General features: G+C 45.3%; 1 protein-coding gene across 1 annotated transcript; it reads left to right on the forward strand.

Annotated features, from left to right (window-relative positions):
- Nucleotides 1-7,478: 7,478 nt before the first annotated feature.
- LOC140003365 (protein shisa-1-like) lies at nt 7,479-9,200 on the forward strand. The gene is made up of 2 exons (XM_072043164.1): nt 7,479-7,839; nt 8,719-9,200. The coding sequence occupies exons 1-2, from the start codon at nt 7,575-7,577 to the stop codon at nt 9,198-9,200; spliced, it is 747 nt and encodes a 248-aa protein (XP_071899265.1). The 5' UTR covers nt 7,479-7,574.
- The last annotated feature ends 9,122 nt before the right edge of the window (nt 9,201-18,322 follow it).

An 18,322-nucleotide genomic window follows, 5' to 3' on the forward strand; every position in this document is an offset into this window, starting at 1 on the left:
ATGTCTGAATGTCTGGGAGATTTAGTCCCTTATCTCAGATGCCAGCTGGGGAGAATGAAAGACTTTTCTTGGCATTAGATGAAAATTAAAGCATCGCTTCTAAGAAGTAATGGTCAAACTGAAAGAGGTTCAGAGGTTCACCTTGAGGTTTGGCTTTGATTAAGCATCCAGAAATATCAATGCCTCTATAAATGGTCTGAACCTCTCAGTAATGAACAGGGGCAGGAGGGTACCCTGTTCCTCCAGCACTTTCTGCCATTCCCTGGGCACGGGAGGACAGCTAGAAGTGGCCACTTTGCTTCCATCTGTGCTCAGAAATTATTCAGTTCTTATTTTAGTGGCCATGGAGCAGGAAGGTAAAATAGTAAAAATACTGAGTGAGCTGAACTTTTCTAAATGTCCAGAAAGGTTTGGGTTCTGTGAAGGCAGCAGTTTGATTTACTGGTTGTTTTCCTGTTTATCTTCTTCAGGCATTTCCCTGTGCCTAAATTCCAAGGGATCAGTTTTGCTGCACATGCCGTGGCTCGCGGTTCAGCGCTTCCCAGCTGCCGTCCCTCCCTGATCTGCCCCGTGCTCGTCACACATCAAGGAGTCCTGCACAGCCAAGGGCTCACCCCGCTGATGTCAAGACATTTTGGACCACTGGAGCCAAATTTATCCCCCATTCATCTGAGACATCCACACCAGCTATTGTAGGCTGCCCCAGTGCTATGCTGTGATGAATTGTGCCAGGGCAATGATGATAAAAAAGGATTAAAAGGAGGGATTGTGACAGGTGGTGCCCAAACCACAAGCCAGTGAAGATAAAGCCACTTCCACCGTGGATGTACGACAGGCACGTGGTCTGCCAGCGGATTCAAAGCAGAGATAAGTGGCTGATGGCATAGGAGGTTTCTCTGAAATGTCAGAGGGATTGCGGAACTGCCAAGCAGATCGCAACTTGTGTCTGCAGAATGTAAGAAAGTGTCAAGAGAGACAGTCACAAGAGACATCAAAGCAATTTCAAGAAAGAAATAGCAGTAACAGAAGAATGAGTCCTGCAATGGACATCTAAATCACTGCTTAATTTAATCCCCAATAAAAGTATCTACAGTCTAAGTACTGGGGGTGACCTGTTCGGGGTCAGTCATCAAGTGCCTTAAGTCTTTTATGAAAACTCTTAAGTAATGTGGCATTTTTCAATGGATTACCTCTTTTCTATTGTGCGTATTTTCTATGTATGACTTTCTTTCTCTGGGATTGAATAAAATCTGGAATTTTCAGCTGCTGGGTCCCAAGCCTCTGTTCTCTACACCACCTTGCTGCTACAGAGATTTAAAAAGGAAAGAGATGTAAAAGGGCATCTACCTTCTCTCGTCGTCTTCTCTCAATGTCCGTGAAGGATGGGTTCCTGCATGAGATTATTTAATAATTTGCTTGTCTCTATTTTCAGTGTTTCAAGTGTTTTTAGGAGAAGCACCGCCAGACTTCCAACATATTGTTATGGTTACCACCTTGATAAATATAACCCTACTCTGTCTGCTCACCCTTTTCTTTGAGACTTCCCTGCTGATTCCGTATTAACTTTTCTATCAGGAATAAGTTTATTTTATTTTACGAATCTTCACAGCCTTTTCCTCAACCAGTCTTCAAAACCTTCATGACCAGTCTTCACCTTTTCTACTCTGTCTCAACTGCTGTGGAAATGCTCAGTCCAATTCCCTGCCAGTCCAAACTGCCAGTTTGTTAAAACTGCGGTGAAATTCCTGTTGTTTTGGTTTGGTTTTGTTTGTTTGTTTGTTTGTTTTTAATGTTTGGCGAGGGGGGGGGCTCTTTCCATTTTCCTGTCTGAGAGGAGGACCTTTTAAGTAAATGCTCACAAAGCTACCTCACAACAAATCGCCAGCCGTAGCCCTCAGGTAAGCTGCACTCCCTGCTGAGCAGGAGTCCTGCTCTCTCATTGTGCTTCCCTCAGCCCAAATGCTTTACATGAAGCCTATTAGGGCAGAAACTATTTCTGTATTATTTTATACAGCACCTAGCAGCTTCCTTCACTTGCTGTTAGGTAATACATGCACACGAATACAAATGGAAGTGATATTGCACAGCCACCCCAGCAGGACATATCCCTGACCATGCTCTGACGAGCCCAAACTCCATGAAAACCTTGAGTTAAGCTCGTGAAGCATGATTCAAGCCGTCAGGATGCTTCTCAGTGACTTCAGTTCAGATATAAATGCCAAGCCTCTGTCTTTTATACTTAGCTAGAAAATGCCTGCTGCAGAAATGTTCAACAGAAAATAATAAAAGTCCCAGAGGTCGGATATTCATCCGATTCAGAATGGGAGATTTTAAGAGCAAGTTTTCCTGCGAGATTTCCAGCGTTTCAGACTTCTAATCCCATTGTGAGCTCTGAAGCAGCTGGATCCAAAAAGAAAAAAAAAAAAGAAAAAGAAAAGAAAGAAAAACTTACCAGACTTGTTTGAACTCCAAATGCATTGTGATTTGAGTTGGCAACGAAAGTTTGGCTAAACCCTTCCTGTGTTTGATCAGTGTGCAACGCGGCATTGCTCAGCACCGCCTGGGCCTGCTCTTTGCCCAGACGGAGCTCCTGCAGCTCCTGCAGCTCCCGCTGACTTCCAGTGATGCTCTGAGGACTCATCCCCTCTTGAAAATCAGCCCTATTGTATATGGACAATCAAGAGCATTCAGGCTGAAGCAGCGTTCGGAAAGCACAGCTCCATAAATCATCATCTCGGTAAGTTCTGCTATACCCTTTTCTAGTAACCACTAGAAAAGTTTTTAGGGCTGCTGGACTGTCCAGCCTATTTCTGAGGGGGGCACTCAAACAAGAGGGTAGAGCCCAGCAGGGAACAGGTGAACACCAGATTTTCTCTTTCAGAAGGTTTGTTTTTTAAAAAGGGGTTGTTTTTAAAGAGGGGACAACCTAGAAAACGAGAATGTTAAAAACAGGCAACGTTTAGCATTTTGTTACTAGGCATTTTGGTGACTAGTGACAGTACATGTGGCTGTCTGGGGCCGTGTTAGGTACACGTAACAACTGCTGTAAGCGTACAGACTGATCAAAGACAGAGGCGTCTTCTTTCACACACGCCTTTGGAAACAGAATGCGAAGATGTTTGCTGTCTTTTTTTTTCCTTTTTTCTTTGTGGAAGCTTCGTGTACTGAAATTTCTGAAACTGAAGCTCGGTTCAATTTGCAGCTCACTTTAACATGAGCAAAACCCTAAGCTGACAAATTTGAGGAAATAGGAGAGATACGTGGTCCTACAGAGAGCTGGTTACTCCAAGCAGCGCCCTCTGATTCTGCTCGGAGCCTGCTCCGACATCCTTCCCAGCACTGTGATAAACTACAGCCACCCATGATAAAGCACCACGCTGATAAATGAAAACCACATGTTAGCAGGACACTGCTCACAGGAGCACACAGCACGAAAGGCTGCTATGAGGCCGTCGTTGTTGCTATATAAAACATGCAAAGACTGTCCTTTCTTAAACGAACCAGCTTACAGGTCTGCTCCTTTCCTTCTGCAGAGGCAGGATGCGTTTTCACAGCTCCTTATGTTGTTGATTCTCCAGCCCGCTTTCACCTAAAGCATTTACAGAAGAGATGAAGTCACGCAAGCCTGTACATCACAGAGCAATTTTCCCAGTGAGGCGAGGAGGCCTTGGTACCACACTCAGGGAGCAGCAAGGAGGGGCAAAGAGAACCTGACATCAGGCTTAAAACTGTTTCTTCAGAAAGCAGTTGATACTGCTGCCTTCTCCTTGATATATTAGCTTCCCCTGTAGCTTCTTCATTACAAGGGCATGGATTTTGTTAGCATCCTCAGCATGGCCTCCTGCATCTTCCACTTTCTTTAATTATAATGCAATAAAGCAGTCCCACCATCATCACTAAGGAAGGAACTCTTGTTACAGGACAAACCTGCAGTTAGCAGGCCGTTGCTGTAGGGAGGTACCTGTCTGCTTTACACAGTGCCAGAATTCGGAGGCGCCTCAGCAGCTTCCTGAGAGGGAGCAGAGCTGCCCGTGGGCAGGGTGTCACCGAGCCAGCTTTGCTTTTCAGACCAGGAGGCTCACCCTGCTGCTCACTCCAGCCCAGCTCCCTGCCTACTCTCTCCCCATGCTCGTTAGGTGTTTCCTTGCTGGGATAGGTCTGATTCCTGTTTCTTCACCTCCGCACCTCTCTCGACCAGCCATTCCCGCTGAACTGGCTCCTTCTCCCTTGGGTTAATCTTTCAGTGTGCGTTGGAGCAATGGGGAGCTCAGGGAGAAGGAGGCTGCCGTACGTGGAGTGGTCCAGCAGGATCCTGCCTCCTCTGAGGCTCTCTGGCCAGCACCTTACATCCTCACCCCCCTCGAAATGGTCTGAAACGAGCTTCAGAGGGGGCCCTGCCTCGCAGCTAACAGCACGTCAAGCATGGTCGGAATAAAGCATGTGGAGAGGCAGACACACATTACTCAGCGTGCCCGGTGATCTATCAGGATGTTTGCACAATTTCTCAGAGGCAGCATCTATTCAGGGGCCACACTCATGAATGCCAAAGAACTGTGTTACTGCAGGGCATCACAGACACATCCCAAAAACCTCCAGCACGAAGCAGTGAGATATTTGTCTGCACGGAGGGCTCTTACGGGCATGCTGGCTGAGACGTTTGCCTGCTGCCGCAGGACAGATGCTAGTAGAGAATGTTCTTATTGTGCCTCCTGTGTTTCCCGGGATTTTATTTAGGGCCCGGTCCCACCCCGTGCCAGCAGCCAGCACGGTGCTGACTGAGCTGGTGTCAGAGGGAAGCAGCATACACGGCGTGAGGAGGCCCTACAGGATTAAACCACCAGGCTGGGGGCTCCTGCTAGCAGAGAGGGATTACTTCCTCGCTCGTTTCTTCTTCTGTTTTGAATGTTCACTTGGCATTAGGAAATGGCTAGAATATACCTGAAATCTGGGGGCTGAGTTCAACCTTGGACGTTGTAATAGATGATAAAATAGCGATGCTGAACAATGGTTCTGTAGGGAAGGCTGAGCAGCTGCACATTAAGAAGTTTCCAGTTTGTACTTTCTGCTTAGAATAACAGGAATTTTCAATCAACTCGCTGCCCACATCAAATTCACAAGAGGAATGTACATTTCCCTAAATAAGAGAAGCAACCCTCACATGGAAAAAAAAGGCTTCTCTCTAAGGGCTATTTCCATGGTAACTTCTAAATTCAAAGCTCAAGCTGTTTTGGCTGCAGGGATACTCAGAAAAGGTAACAGGATCGTTTGTTGTTGTTAATAATGGGAAACCATCGCTGCTGTCCTCTCATGCAAAATAGGCTGGGTGGTTTTGTTTAAAACTTCCCCAAAGCCCTCAAAGAACAGGCATGAAAAATTTCACCCTGGCAGGTAAAAGACTGAGAAGGCTTAGAGAGACAACGTAAGGCACTAGAACAGAAACCCAACAAGCTTTACTCCTGTAGTTCACAACCAGCAGCCTAATGGTAGTGCTTTTTATCCCGCAGAGACTCAAAGCGGGTCCCACGTTGTGTTATAGAAGCATACACAATTTTTAGACCCAAATAAATCCGTCTGCTTCCGCAGCAATTCAGTGGGCATCACAGCACAGGACAGTCTGTGACCAACTAAGGGAGAGATTTTGACTCAGGAACCAAATGCCCCCTGGAAGATGCACAACCACACGCACGCCAGGAGCTCTGTATTTAGTTCTCAGGAGTTTATCCCTGCTGATTGAGGTAACATAATCCCACGCAGGAAAAAATACGAGATGGCCATGTAAAGACAGGGTACATGCAGAGAGGAAATGATGCACTGGCAACTTTCATTCAAAGGTTGACTGCAATAAACAAGTTTATGCATTCCTTAGCATTTGAAAGCCTGACTCAGCAGGAGTCCCCATACGACTTTAATGGGGAAGATGGGAGGAAATGATTGCATCCCGTTGTCTTTTCTGAGGTACACTGTGTTCCCATGAACTCTGCAAAGTGCTACGTGCATGTTGAAGGCCTTTCTGAGGTTGTTTTCCTTGCAACAAGAAATAACAAAGTTAGGAGTTAGTTTGGCCTAACATTGCTGAGGTTGAATGTGTGGGTAAGCTAGAATTTGCCTTTAGGTAAATATAGCTCTGGGCTAAAGTATCGCTTCAGTACTTTAAGAGTCCAACCCACCACCGTGTATCACTCACCTCCGGCTGTATTTTAAAGGGTGTTGGGGCTGCTTGGTATTTTCGAGGTGGTGCTCATGGATTAGGTCCTACGCAAATCAGGCAGCATTACACAGGCAGAGCTGAAACACAGCAGGGTAAAATGCAGATCTCAATTCACTGGGCAGCATTTGGAAAAGTCTCCAGTTCTAAGCAGAAGTCTCACTTAACATCTCTGTAAACAGGGATCTGTCTAACCAGGTTTGCCAAAAAGCCAGTTAAAAAGTGATGCATGAAAGGTAACCGACTGGCAAAGGTAATGAGTGCTGATGTCTTTGGCAGATTGAAACTCAACTGAACCCATGACATCGTTAATAAAGTGTAAATGTGGAAGCTGTTACCTAATATTGAAACAAAAATTATCAGAAGGAAGATAATTTTGAGCAAGTGCTTCTAAAAGTCCGCATCATTGGACTGCCTCCCTCCACAATCCGTGGCAAGACTCCAAAACGCCGAGCAGGAACCAGCTTTTCTGTACAGTGAAGAATGCATTTTGCAGTCTCCAAGCAAGATACGAATACTGCTACAGATTGGCAGGATATTGGTCCAAAAGATAGCGCCCTAACTTCCTGCTCTTCAAAGGAATCAATTAGCAACGATTTTCGCCCTCCCTGCAGTTAAGCACAGGCCAGCCTTGCTTCAGACACAGCTCCTGTCTCTAGAGCAAGTAGTCAGGAGAAAAATCCACACACACAAACCTGGTTTTATTTCTAGTTGAAAGATAAAGAGGTCACTGCCACTCCTGCGCTGCTATGGGGTCTCTGTCTGTCTTCTGATCAGTCTTTACCAATTTGCAGCAATTACACCTAGGAGCCCTCTGGCAGCTGGTGATGCCTGTACTTTCTTTCCTTCTGCTTCTGAAATTCAATTTCTCACTTGTAATCAGGTCCTGTGCCCAGCTCAGTCCCTCGCCTTCCACCTCTGACCCTACTACTGCTCTACAAGTCTCTGCACAAATGAAGCCTTGGTATCGGGCTAGCCCTGGGCTCTTTGTGTCCTGCACTCTTTAGCCTTGCTAACTCTGCCGTTTTTGGTCGAAATGCCTACCTGTGTGAGAGATGTGCCATCTTCCAGCAGCAACCAGTGCCTGCTCCCTACGGGAATAAAGGACAGAGGTGAGGAAGGTGGAGCTGCAAAGGGTTTTCAATTAGTGGGTCCGTCTTTGTTGCTGCAGGGAGAGGGGATTAGAGGTGGGTCCTGAGCCAAGAGATAAAACCTCCTGAAACAGGAGCTCGGCAGTGCCTTGGCAGGCAGCTGGGGGGCTGGCAGTGTTGGACTCCAGCTGCTTAGGGGTCCTGCCTTTAGTTTCCTTTTTAAAAAAAGAAGGGCAGAGTTGTTCCACGCAGCCAGAGGAGGCTGTGGGCTCCCCACCATGGTAAGGGGGTATCTCCTGGCCCTGCTGCTGGCCCTGCGAGGCAGCCCTGGGCAGGCAGGGGAGTACTGCCACGGCTGGGCCGGCGGCACGCAGCGCTGGCACCACGGCTTCCAGTGCCCGGAGCGCTACGACAGCCCGGAGGCTGCCCTGTGCTGCGGGACCTGCACCTTGCGCTACTGCTGCTCAGCCAGGGAGGCTCGCCTGGACCAGGGACGGTGCCCTGGGGACCAGCAGCAGCCCAGCCCCAGGCCCCCGCTGCCAGGTAAGTTGCCGTTCCTCTTGCAGACGGGAGGGAAGATCAGGTGTGCTGTCCTCTTTGCATCCCCTGGAGCAAGCCTACCTTGGTGGCATCAAAAGCATTTCTCCTCTTCAGACCTCCAGGGCTATCCCCAGCTGGGTTCATGCTGCTGGGCCCAGGGGAGCTGGAAGCATTGCAGTCCAAGTGCTTGGAGACCTGTACAGGGCTTCTTGTGTAGAGTTTGCCTTGCTTGCATGGGCCAGAGCCAGTCACTGACTTGCACTGGGAAGACACAACAGCTTGGGGCTTTACTCAAGGTGTTTTTCTGTTGGTTGTACTCTTAAAAAAGCTTCTAAGCTGCTAAGAGAGTAGTCTGGTAGCACCTCTGGTGCTTTGGCACCAGTGGAGTATGTGTGTTGCTAACCAGTTTCAACAATAAATGAATGTGGCTGCCTCCAAGTAATTATTTTGACTTTATTTCTGGCTTGTAAGAACCCAGATGCCACACAAACCAATGGCAATTTTTATGTGCGTGTATATATATAAAAATAAAACCTCCAGTTAATAGCTGTATGTTAGAACTCTGTTAATCTTGCACAAGTGAGCTGTAGCTGTGATGCTGAGAATTGGCTCACATGAATGCTGAATGTCACAACATTTCTTGCATGGGTACAAAGGGCAGATGCTACAGGACTGACTTGTCTGACCCTGTGTACATCAGGCTTTTCCCAAGGAGCTTGCCTTAGTGGCTGCCAGTTTCTGATCTTTTTTGCTCTCCTCTAGCAAGGCTTTAGAGCAAAACTGCCCTGGCCTGCTCCCTGGTGCATGCCTTAAGAACAACAGAATATAACCTACAATACCCCATGAACGAATGGCTGGCTAACGTCACTCTTCTATTTTCAGTCCCCGTGTACCTGCCATTCCTTCTTGTTGGCTCCGTGTTCGTGGCATTTGTTGTTGGCGGTGCCTGTGTTGGAATTTGCTGCTGCAAGTGCTTAAAATCCCAGGACGAGGAGCAGCAAAGCGGACTGGCACCTGGTCAGACCTGGCTACTAGAACCTGATCTTCCTTCTCGCCTCTCCAGCTCTAGCTGTGCCACCAGGAGCTCGCTGAGCAGTGGTCCTCAGACCAGCAGCATCTGCACAGCTCTAGCCCCCTCTCTTCCCATCATTGGCTTGGCTGAAGAAGCTCGCTTCTTAAGTTCCCCCCCTCCCAGTGGGCAGCTCTTGTACCCTTTACATGAATACAGAATGCCCCCTGACCACACCAGGCTAACAACTCCAGCATCCTTCCTCAAAAGGACAATTTATGGGCACGGTGCCACCGCGTGCCCTATCAGTGTGCCACCGGGTGACCAAACGATGTACTCAGCGGGTCACGGCTGAGAAGAGGACCCATCAGCGCAGCGCTGGGGCTGGATTCTCCTTCACTACTACAAAAACTAATTTGGAACTGAAATGAGGACTTGCAAGTGTTTAAAGGCATTAGGAAGTTCATCAGTCTTGGTTTTCCAGATTTCCAAAAGATAACGTTTTTAGGCTGTTTTTAACATGTATTATTTTTAACGCAATCGAAAAGGGTGAGACTCTGAGGACTTTGTTCCTGTTCAAGGAGTGACTGAATCTGTAGAAATGTTTCACCCTTCCCCATGTCCTTTCAAGCTGCCATACCATGCCCCAGGGGACATGGCAGAGGACTTGATTTCTGTTTCTGTAGCCGTGTCACTTCTCAGCACCTTCTGCTAGGGCAGGGAGGTGTGCCTCAGTGCCGTTACTAATTGTGGACACAGGAAGACTGTACTTTATCTACATACTTCTATCAGTGAACTGATTTGAGATAGTAAAACACTGCCAGTGGTTTGCCTGCCCCTGAGGAACTAGGAGCAACTTCTAGCCCTGAATTCAGTAAGATGTGTGTTTAATACAGATACTGGGGGAAGGTAATAAAACAATGTACGTTTCCTCTCCTGTAATGGCCTGGTTGTCTTTTTTTCTTTCTCATCTTTGGCCATTTCAAATGGATGAAGAATTTTAGGGAAAAGTAAACACAAAATGAGACTCCGGTCAGTCCGAGCCTTCAGTTTCCTGAGAACGTGCTGGAGAAACTTGCCTGCTCTGCCTCTTTGTTCAGATGCATACTGCCTGACCGCAGCCATCCCCTTCACAGCAGGACGCTGATAGGAAGAAGTTGTCAAAATATACTACTCACTGCTGGAGCGTTTTAACACTTCCTCGCAGCACAGAAACCCGAGCGGTTATCCTGTGAAGGCATGGTAAAAGGCCTCTGCAGGTGTTAGCAGTAAGAGCAGGGACCGAGGCTTCAAAATCTTCCTTGTATAAAAAGAAAATGCTAAAGCCTGTGTTAGTGGTGCCTATCAAAGGGGAAGCTGGCACAATAAAGATGTGTGGACACTTCACTTGTAAATCGAGGGGACTGATGCTCTTTGGTGAGGAATGTGTGGCCTTAGACTACTTTATGCGTGTTTTATTGCAGAATTTTCCTTCTTGCTCTAGCGAGCAGCACGTCCTACAGTCATGCTAAGCTCACATCTATCCTGCCGCCCAAGTCTGTAGGGGCAAGCTGACATAGCTGGAGAACTTCCTGGCTTTTTCGTGGGTGTGAATTAGAAATTCCACAATTTAGCTGACCCAGGGCTGTGACTTAAGCTCACTTGCCCAGTTCCTCTTGAAATTGGACTAAGAATATAAGCATGAAAATAAAATACCCTAAAAATAAAAGCTTTCCCAAAATACTGAGTCTCAAGTGTTATCCGCTTGTCTTAGCTCTGAGAAAATAACAAGTTAAGGCTTCAGGAAACAGTAGCTTGAACTTAAAAGCTGTTGTCCTTTTTACAGTAAGGGAAATGTCATTGGGACTTATTGATAACTATGCCAATACAAAGGACTGCAGCAGGAATGCCGATTTTTAAAGTTAGGTTACAAACTTGTCTTGCTGGAAGCACTTAGAAAATGGTTTCATTTTTTTCTAAAGTACTCGTTGTTTGCAGTTGGCTTAGGAAAATCTGCAGCAGAATCAAGTATTTTATCCGGTTAACGTCCAATTCTGACAGTACACAGTGGCAAAAACTCGAGGCAGTTCAGAGACAAATGAACAAGATATCCTTCCTGATGCTCTCTGTGCTGAGAGATACTCAGTCGGTTTTATCAGCCAGTGGTTGCTCTAGCACACATTTTTCTGAACTAGAAAGGTAAAGGGATATGTGAGCCGACAGGCACTACACCTAAGCCTCAGACTGTAGTGTATACAGGCCTCACATCGACTTCAACAGAAATGGAAATCCCTCCAGGAGAAGGTTTTAAATTAAATAAGGGACCAGAGCAATAGCTGTCCGGATACCGTAAGGCAGAAAAGCATCAAGAGGTTCACTTGTAACCTTAAGGAATTAAAGAGAAGGAAGCTGATCAGAATTGAGGAACACACCAGCTAAATGGCTCTGTGCATACTGCCTTAATTGCTCCCTGGCTAGGCTTAGCAGTGTGGTGGGAGTCAGCAAGCCTTCCTCTCCCCTTCCCCTGGATGCTCTGCACCACAAAACCAGGTGGAGAGCAAGCCGAGTGGCTTAGCGGAGCACTCTCTGCCAAAGGTGGTTTGTATGGGAGCAGGGGATTTTCTGGCTCCCTTTCACAGCATTTTCTACAAAATGAAGATTAACGCTTTCTGCAGCAACACCAGGTCAGATGTTTCAAGGGTGTGATGTTTCTTTTCAAGACTGCCACTTGGGGAAAGGGAAGCCACGAAGTAACCGATTCGCTGCAGTCCAAGGGCCAAGGAGATATTTTTAAGAGCCATTTGCCTGAAGTCTTCCACCAAGCACCACTGTAAACTGGGATTACCTTGGTCTTGATTAGCATCTGCATTAAAACCAGAGCAGCCCATGCGGGCACTAAGGAAAAAGAGCAGAGTATCTTTTATGTAAATGTTATCCCTTGACTAATTTGAGGGGCCTCGGCACCGAGTTTAGCACATCTTTAGATAGATGGGATATGTTCATGCTAATTCCCTTTTTCCTAGCTAAACTGCCTCCCCTCCTTGAAGCTAAAGAAGAGGCACTTAGCAGAGCTAATAGCCTACTTACCACCTATTGTACCGGGGCTTTGCTTTGTTTGCTTAATGATGCCCCAATCCCATTCCCCTCGACTTCTAATTAAGAAATGATGTAGACTCTTTGCTCCTTAATCCTCAATAATGGCACAGGTGATCTGAATTGTTCTCGGTGTATTCTCTCTGGATTTAGGAAGAAAGAATTTAGTAAGAGCTAAGAATTGACAAGGTGAAGCTTTAGCCCTCAAGACAACTTTGCTGAACTGGTGTCCGGCTTCCCTACCGGCTTTGTCTGCATGGGGTCTAATTCCCTGCCTTTGTTTGAATAGTGGCTTTAATTTTCTTTAGCTTAATGTCTTCCTAATGGATCTGGGATAAGCTAAATTGTGTTTTTGTTCGGATTTTTAGACAAATTTCAACAAACTAGTTTAAAATAGGAAAATAGGACAGGTCTGCAAGTTGCATATAATTGTGTCTCCGTAATATTCCTTTTTTTCTTTTTCTCACCGGATCAATACACAGCACTGGCCGATCCACTCTGTCCTCCTAGAAAGCAAGAACAAAAAAACTTAAAGAGTTTTTACTTCTACTTCTCTTAAACCAAGATTTTTAAGGTTTTGAATAAAAAACAACCTCCCTTTCTGACCAGTTATTAACTATTTTCCTTGGAGAAAACCAAGGTACAGGGAAACTGTACAAGGTCTTTCACTGTTCACCTCTTTCAGTGTATTGGCAGGACTCTGAGCACGTTCTGGCAATCCTGGCTCCATAGCTTTGTTAAGTCTCCTACTGGTATTAATGCATTAATTGCATTACTGCAATTAATATTGCAGTATTGATGCAGTATGATGCATTTTGTTGGTTAAGAATGATGATGGATATTTGCCTTGCATTAAAAGACAGATTTGCTTTTATCCAGCACAGCTGCAGGGTTGTTTTTTTTTTAATGCAAAAATGGAGTTGAATGTTACTGATACTGTATGTTTTTTTTTTAATGTTTATGCCAAGTGCATCACAAAGATCTGCAACAATTCATTCCAATCAAGCCAATTCAACTTTGAGCTGCAACAAGAACCCCCTCTTATCCTTCTCGCAGAGCTACACTGATTTGCTGTTCTTCAAGATCAGGTATTCTGGTAAATGGATCAGAAATTGTCACAATGTCCATATAACCTACTGCTCTCTGTGAGATCTCAAGCCAGGGAAGTTTCCTCTTGTGGAAGCTGTACTGTTCCCTTATGTCCTTCCTTCAAATGAAGCTAATTACAAGGGAAGTTCAAAGGTGGAAATGGCATATATTTCTGTTACTCTGGAAGTGTTTGGATTGTCTTTACATCACCATCCCATATTGTATTGTGCCTAGATCTTACTATAGTGGAATGGACGGTGTTGGTCAAAACCTCACGTACTAGGAACTGCCTGGTGGAATCCTGGCAGCTCGATACAGATGCACAAGGGTGAAGGAGGTTCAGAGGGCAAACTGAGACTGGGGGTCTGTAATGCAACGTGCTGGGGCACTGAGGAGCACACAAAGACCTCATTAGACTGGATGCACGTTGCCTACATGGCCACCAGCACAGCGTCTGGCATGTCAGTCAGCACGGTGCTGCACCAGACCTCACAAATGTGGAGGATGGGAGAAGTCTGCAACCTCCACCTGTTTCCACTAAATCTATGCCTGCCTAGGAAAGAAAAAAAAATTAAATAAAGATGATCCTTATGTATTTCCTCCTATTTCCAGGGTCTACTGGAAGATGTAAAGGTATCTATGAATGAGCACTCCTGCCAGTGCACTTTGTTTGTTCTCTAAATTAAATAAGCTCTCTTGAGCTGGAGCACTGGGGGAGGTTTCAGCCTGCACAAAGCGCTGCCAGCTCACTTCTCTCCCTTTGATGCGTGATGCCTAACACAGTCGCCTGGCTGCTGACTTCCAAGCCTCAGCAATCCAGGCCGTGATTGCTTAACCAGAAATAGATGCACTCATGGGTTCAGATGCAGGAAGAGTTTGGAAATATTCTTCTTTTCCTACCTAAAAAATACGGCATGGAGCTGCATGTGCCGGCCTACCTACCTACATGCCTGATGTCTGCCCGCATGCTTTCATGTTGATGGGCACAGTGATTTTGCTGGAATATCTTTTCTCTTAAGCCCTTAATAGTCATTAATTTTACTGTAAAAATATTTCCAAGTAGTTCTCATAAAATGGGAGAGCCATTCCCTGTTTATAAGGGGCAGGAATGGGTTTTGTGGGGGCCAAGGAGAGATCTATCCCCCATCACACTACAGTCTAATACCTGTTCCCTGATCCTTCTTTATGACAAGGATCAGAACCCAGCTCATAGGTGTTTGTGGTTCAAAGCACCAAGACTACTGCTTTTACAAATGAATGATGACATGGCTCAGTATGAGACTTCTGCATGTGTAGATGAAAATATGGTATGTTCTGCTAGCCATGTTTTTAAGCTGTCAGGCAAAATTTGTGAAGAGTAAGGTGACAAGGAATTTGGTGGGCACTCTGGAAGCTGAAGTGCAGAATCCTGTAGTCCATTCTTATACTTTACTCATCTTTACTCTGTTGGAGCCTAAGCAGCTTGATTCTGGATCCAGGACCTCGCTATGGCTGGCACAAGACCAGGTCCTCGCCCACAGGTGCTCAGCGATGTCACTTCCAACAACATTTTACAATTACAAGCGTACCACTACTTTGAAGTGGCAAAGTGCTCCTAGTATAGATGTAGTTGTACTGACAAATGTACATTTTGTACCAATTAAATTACCTGTAAGAATAAATCCAGCTCTAGAACAGCTGCACAGGATATTTTCTTATTATATCTCCATAAGGAATTGCTTGGTAGGGCACTCAGATACTGTCATGATTTTGTCTAACATAGAACTGCCAGAAAAAGCCCACAACGCAGACAAGATGTATGTCACGTCATTATTTTCATGGACTGTGGCAGGCCTACTTAATTTCCCTGGTCTCTTTAGTCAAAGGGATATCTGATCCAAATGGATTTGGAGGTTTGGAGAAACTGGGATTCAATTCTACACTTAGCAGAATACACAATGCAGAATATACAACTTTGGATTTCTCTGCACCACAGCTTTGGGTTCTGCTTATTAAAACCAGTCACAAGGGCCACATATATTATCCCTCTCCTCTAACGGGGTTCTTATTTTAAACCTTTTTTGTTGTGCATCTATATGCAAGCCATTAAGGATGCAAGTCACGTGTATGTGGGAAAAATGTAACAGATCTACTCTCAGTATACCAAACCCATTGGTAAGCAGTCTGCCAGCAGCAGAAACTAATGAAGCTTGGCTTCCTGTGGGGTTGCCTTGTGTTTATATGGTCTGATGCTTAATAAGGTGAAAAATGAATGAAGCTTTTCTAAGGCTTGGCTACTCACGGCAGCTCACTTTCCACACTGTGACATCCTGGGCGAGTCCTACAGATTACCCCTCTCTGGGAGTTTTAACAGGATTTGCCTCTTCCACCTGGATTCCAACTTTCATTAAACTTGCAAGAACTTCCTATCTTCGAGGTGTCAGCTCCTGTATCATATATGCATGACTTGATCAATGGATTCAAAAGGTACTGGGGCAGATTAAAAACAGAGACTTGATGAGTAAAGTCTCGTCTCCTTGAGAGCATGTGGCACTGGATAGGGGAACCCTTCTTTAACCAATTGTGTCTTTCCAACACAATTTTAAGGGTTTTCTTGTTATTTTTTCCCCTGTTCCCTCATTTTTTGAATTTGAGTATCACACTGTAAGGATCTTGAGCTGGCTGTTGTATGGAAGTTGTGTATCCACTCCCACTGGAAGCACGCGAGGCTTTCCTGTATTAAATGTGTGGGAAGCTGCAGTTGTGAACAGCTTTCTGTTACAACCATTAAGCTGGTCGCAGCATTTATATTGCCAGTATAACAGACAGGGAGATCAAAACAGACAGATTAAGGTCTAATTCTCCTAGAGCGGTCCATTAATCCTTGAGGGTTTTGATTTCAGGGCGTCCAGGTTGAAAAATTGCAAACTGAATTGCAGAAGCACCCAAGGCAGGCAGATACAGTAGGAGCAAATGGGAGCAGAAGTTGTTCCAGCCTTCTGAGTCACCCTGTGGGCACCTCGACGTGTGTGTTGCAGAGCCTCCCAAACCAGATTTTGCTTAAGAAACTCGGCCTTGAATGGCCTTTAATCAAGTTCCAGCTACTCTTCCTCTGTTCAGACAACTTCACCTTGTTGTGGAGGCTCCAGTTGGATTTTAATGTCAGATAGATGAAGGACTAGGTAATCTGGCAAATGATTCCTCTGGTGGAATGAGGCAGAACAAACCAATCACACATTTTATCAGACTAGCCAAAGCTTACGCTCAGGTGTCTGTGCAGCCTTTGTGGTTTGTGTTGGCTTTCTGCCAGCTCTGTAGAGAGAAATGATGCCTGGTGTGTCATAAAATCTGCTGAGAAAGTTATTATACAACGTTTTTAAAACAGACTCGAACCAAACAGATTTTGCACTAGTTCAAAGCTTTGTTCCACGCGTCATCAGAGCTTTTGATCAGGTACGGTGTGCCAAAAAAAACAGATTTACCACTGGTAGAACTACAGGCTTAAGTCATCAGATGAATGTGTGCCCTACAAGAGAAGCCCTGCACAGGGCTTTACAAACTACACTGTTAATTTTAGTAAAAATAAACCTGATCACTATAATAATTTTTCTAAGTACTGTAATCAAAACCAATTTATATTGGAATTTGGTATGCAGTGGCAACAGTCACAGTTCGAATTCATGAAACCTCAAAGCTTCCACCCAAGCTTTTGCAGTGGCAATGAGTTTCTGCAGGGGATTAACTGAATAAATTGGATAAGAGACTCATACAGTGAGTAGGAGAAGCTGAACTTGTGGGAGTTTATTTTCCTTGCACTCGTTAAGGAGCACTGATCGGATTTCTGAAAGCAAAACTGCTGTGGCTCAAATAGCGTGGGTAACTTACAAACTGATATTGCACCAGGGAGGAAAAGTAAATGCAAGACTGCACAGATGACCCTGCTTTGTAAGCTGGCCTTTAACCCACGAGACCTTCAGCAGAACCTGGGGGGAATTCTCTTGCCCTACTTAATAGCTTTATGCTTTGCTTTCACTAAAAGAGCTGTTTCTGCCAAGTCTCTGATTTCTTACAGGTTCTTAAGCCACTTGATCAAGAGTGAAAATGTCTGATCTGTACACTTTGATGGAGGTAAGTAGTTCCAGAAAAAATATGATCTAAACAGTCAATTCACAAGCAGCAGCAGTCCCCTGAGGAATATTTTTAGGGAGGCTGTCTCTGTGTATGGCTTTTAGCAGAGCGTGAGTCAGAAAGGCTACCAGGACAATCCACACATACAACCTCAATGTTCTCTCTTAGTGAGATTGGACAGAGAGATAATCTGCCAAAGACCTTGGCTCTAACCTGAGCAAGGTTTTTACATCCATAATAAAGTCTTTGAGGAATGGTGACTGAATTCAGAGGACAGGTACAGTAGTTCAGGATGGCTGTATGCAGACATGTATAACAGGATCTGCAGTGTGAGTGTTCAGGATTTACCTCCAAAACCAGCGTTGACTCTAAAAAGGAATCACCTTACCTATCACAACAGCTGCCGATAATGTGCTGGGGGGCACTAACTCAGCATCAGCAGCAGATGTGAAAGCAAAACAGGGCTGCTGAGCTCAAACAAGGAGGTGGAGGTGAAGAGCACCCTTATGGCTCAGCCACCTTGCATACCTGTGTTCTCAGGAGCAGCGATGGATCTCCAATCAAACTGTAGCCAAACCTTGTAGAGATGGTGAATCTGACATGCATCTGGTGGATGCTTTATCTAGAAATTTTTAAGAGGTCATTCTTTTTAACCAGCTGTGTCTCAGTGATCCCTGTGCTTTACTTTTCTTCTGTGATTTTTCCTTTGATAAAATTCACGAATTTAATGAACTCGTGCCAACTTTCAGACTGTAGTCTACACAGGAGTGGAAATACGGCATTATTACTTAAAGAAATGTATCCACGTGTATTCAGGAACAGAGATGGTGCTCTGGAGGCAGCTGTCAAGTGGATAGGGAGAGGGGTGCAGGCTGTGCAGCATCTCTTCTGTCACACAACAGACAGTATTTGCTACGCCAGGCAGTACTTTCATACAGTTCTCAGCATTCCTTTCTTAAATGTCCTCTATCATTCAAATCAACATATTGTTTTCATCATATCTGACTTAATTTTGAAACGATGGCACATAAATATATAGCACATTGTAGCTCTTGGAATTCCAGGGCTTTTCGGATCTCATTCTTTGAATCACTTGGCTTACAAAAACAGGCCCTGAAATCCAACATAAAAGAGAATCCAGATACACAGACTGGAAGCTATTAAAATAAACAGATGGATGGTTTTGATTCCCTCCAGAAGAGAACAGAT

The sequence above is a fragment of the Anas platyrhynchos genome, chromosome 10, assembly GCF_047663525.1.
Source record: "Anas platyrhynchos isolate ZD024472 breed Pekin duck chromosome 10, IASCAAS_PekinDuck_T2T, whole genome shotgun sequence".
Lineage (NCBI taxonomy): Eukaryota > Metazoa > Chordata > Aves > Anseriformes > Anatidae > Anas > Anas platyrhynchos.

What these genes read in the sequence shown, in the direction of transcription:
- LOC140003365 (XM_072043164.1), top strand. Translation starts at nt 7,575, where the DNA reads ATGGTAAGGGGGTATCTCCTGGCCCTGCTGCTGGCCCTGCGAGGCAGC. An exon ending in CCCCAGGCCCCCGCTGCCAG is followed by an intron (nt 7,840 to 8,718) that starts GTAAGTTGCCGT and finishes TTCTATTTTCAG; the next exon opens with TCCCCGTGTACCTGCCATTC.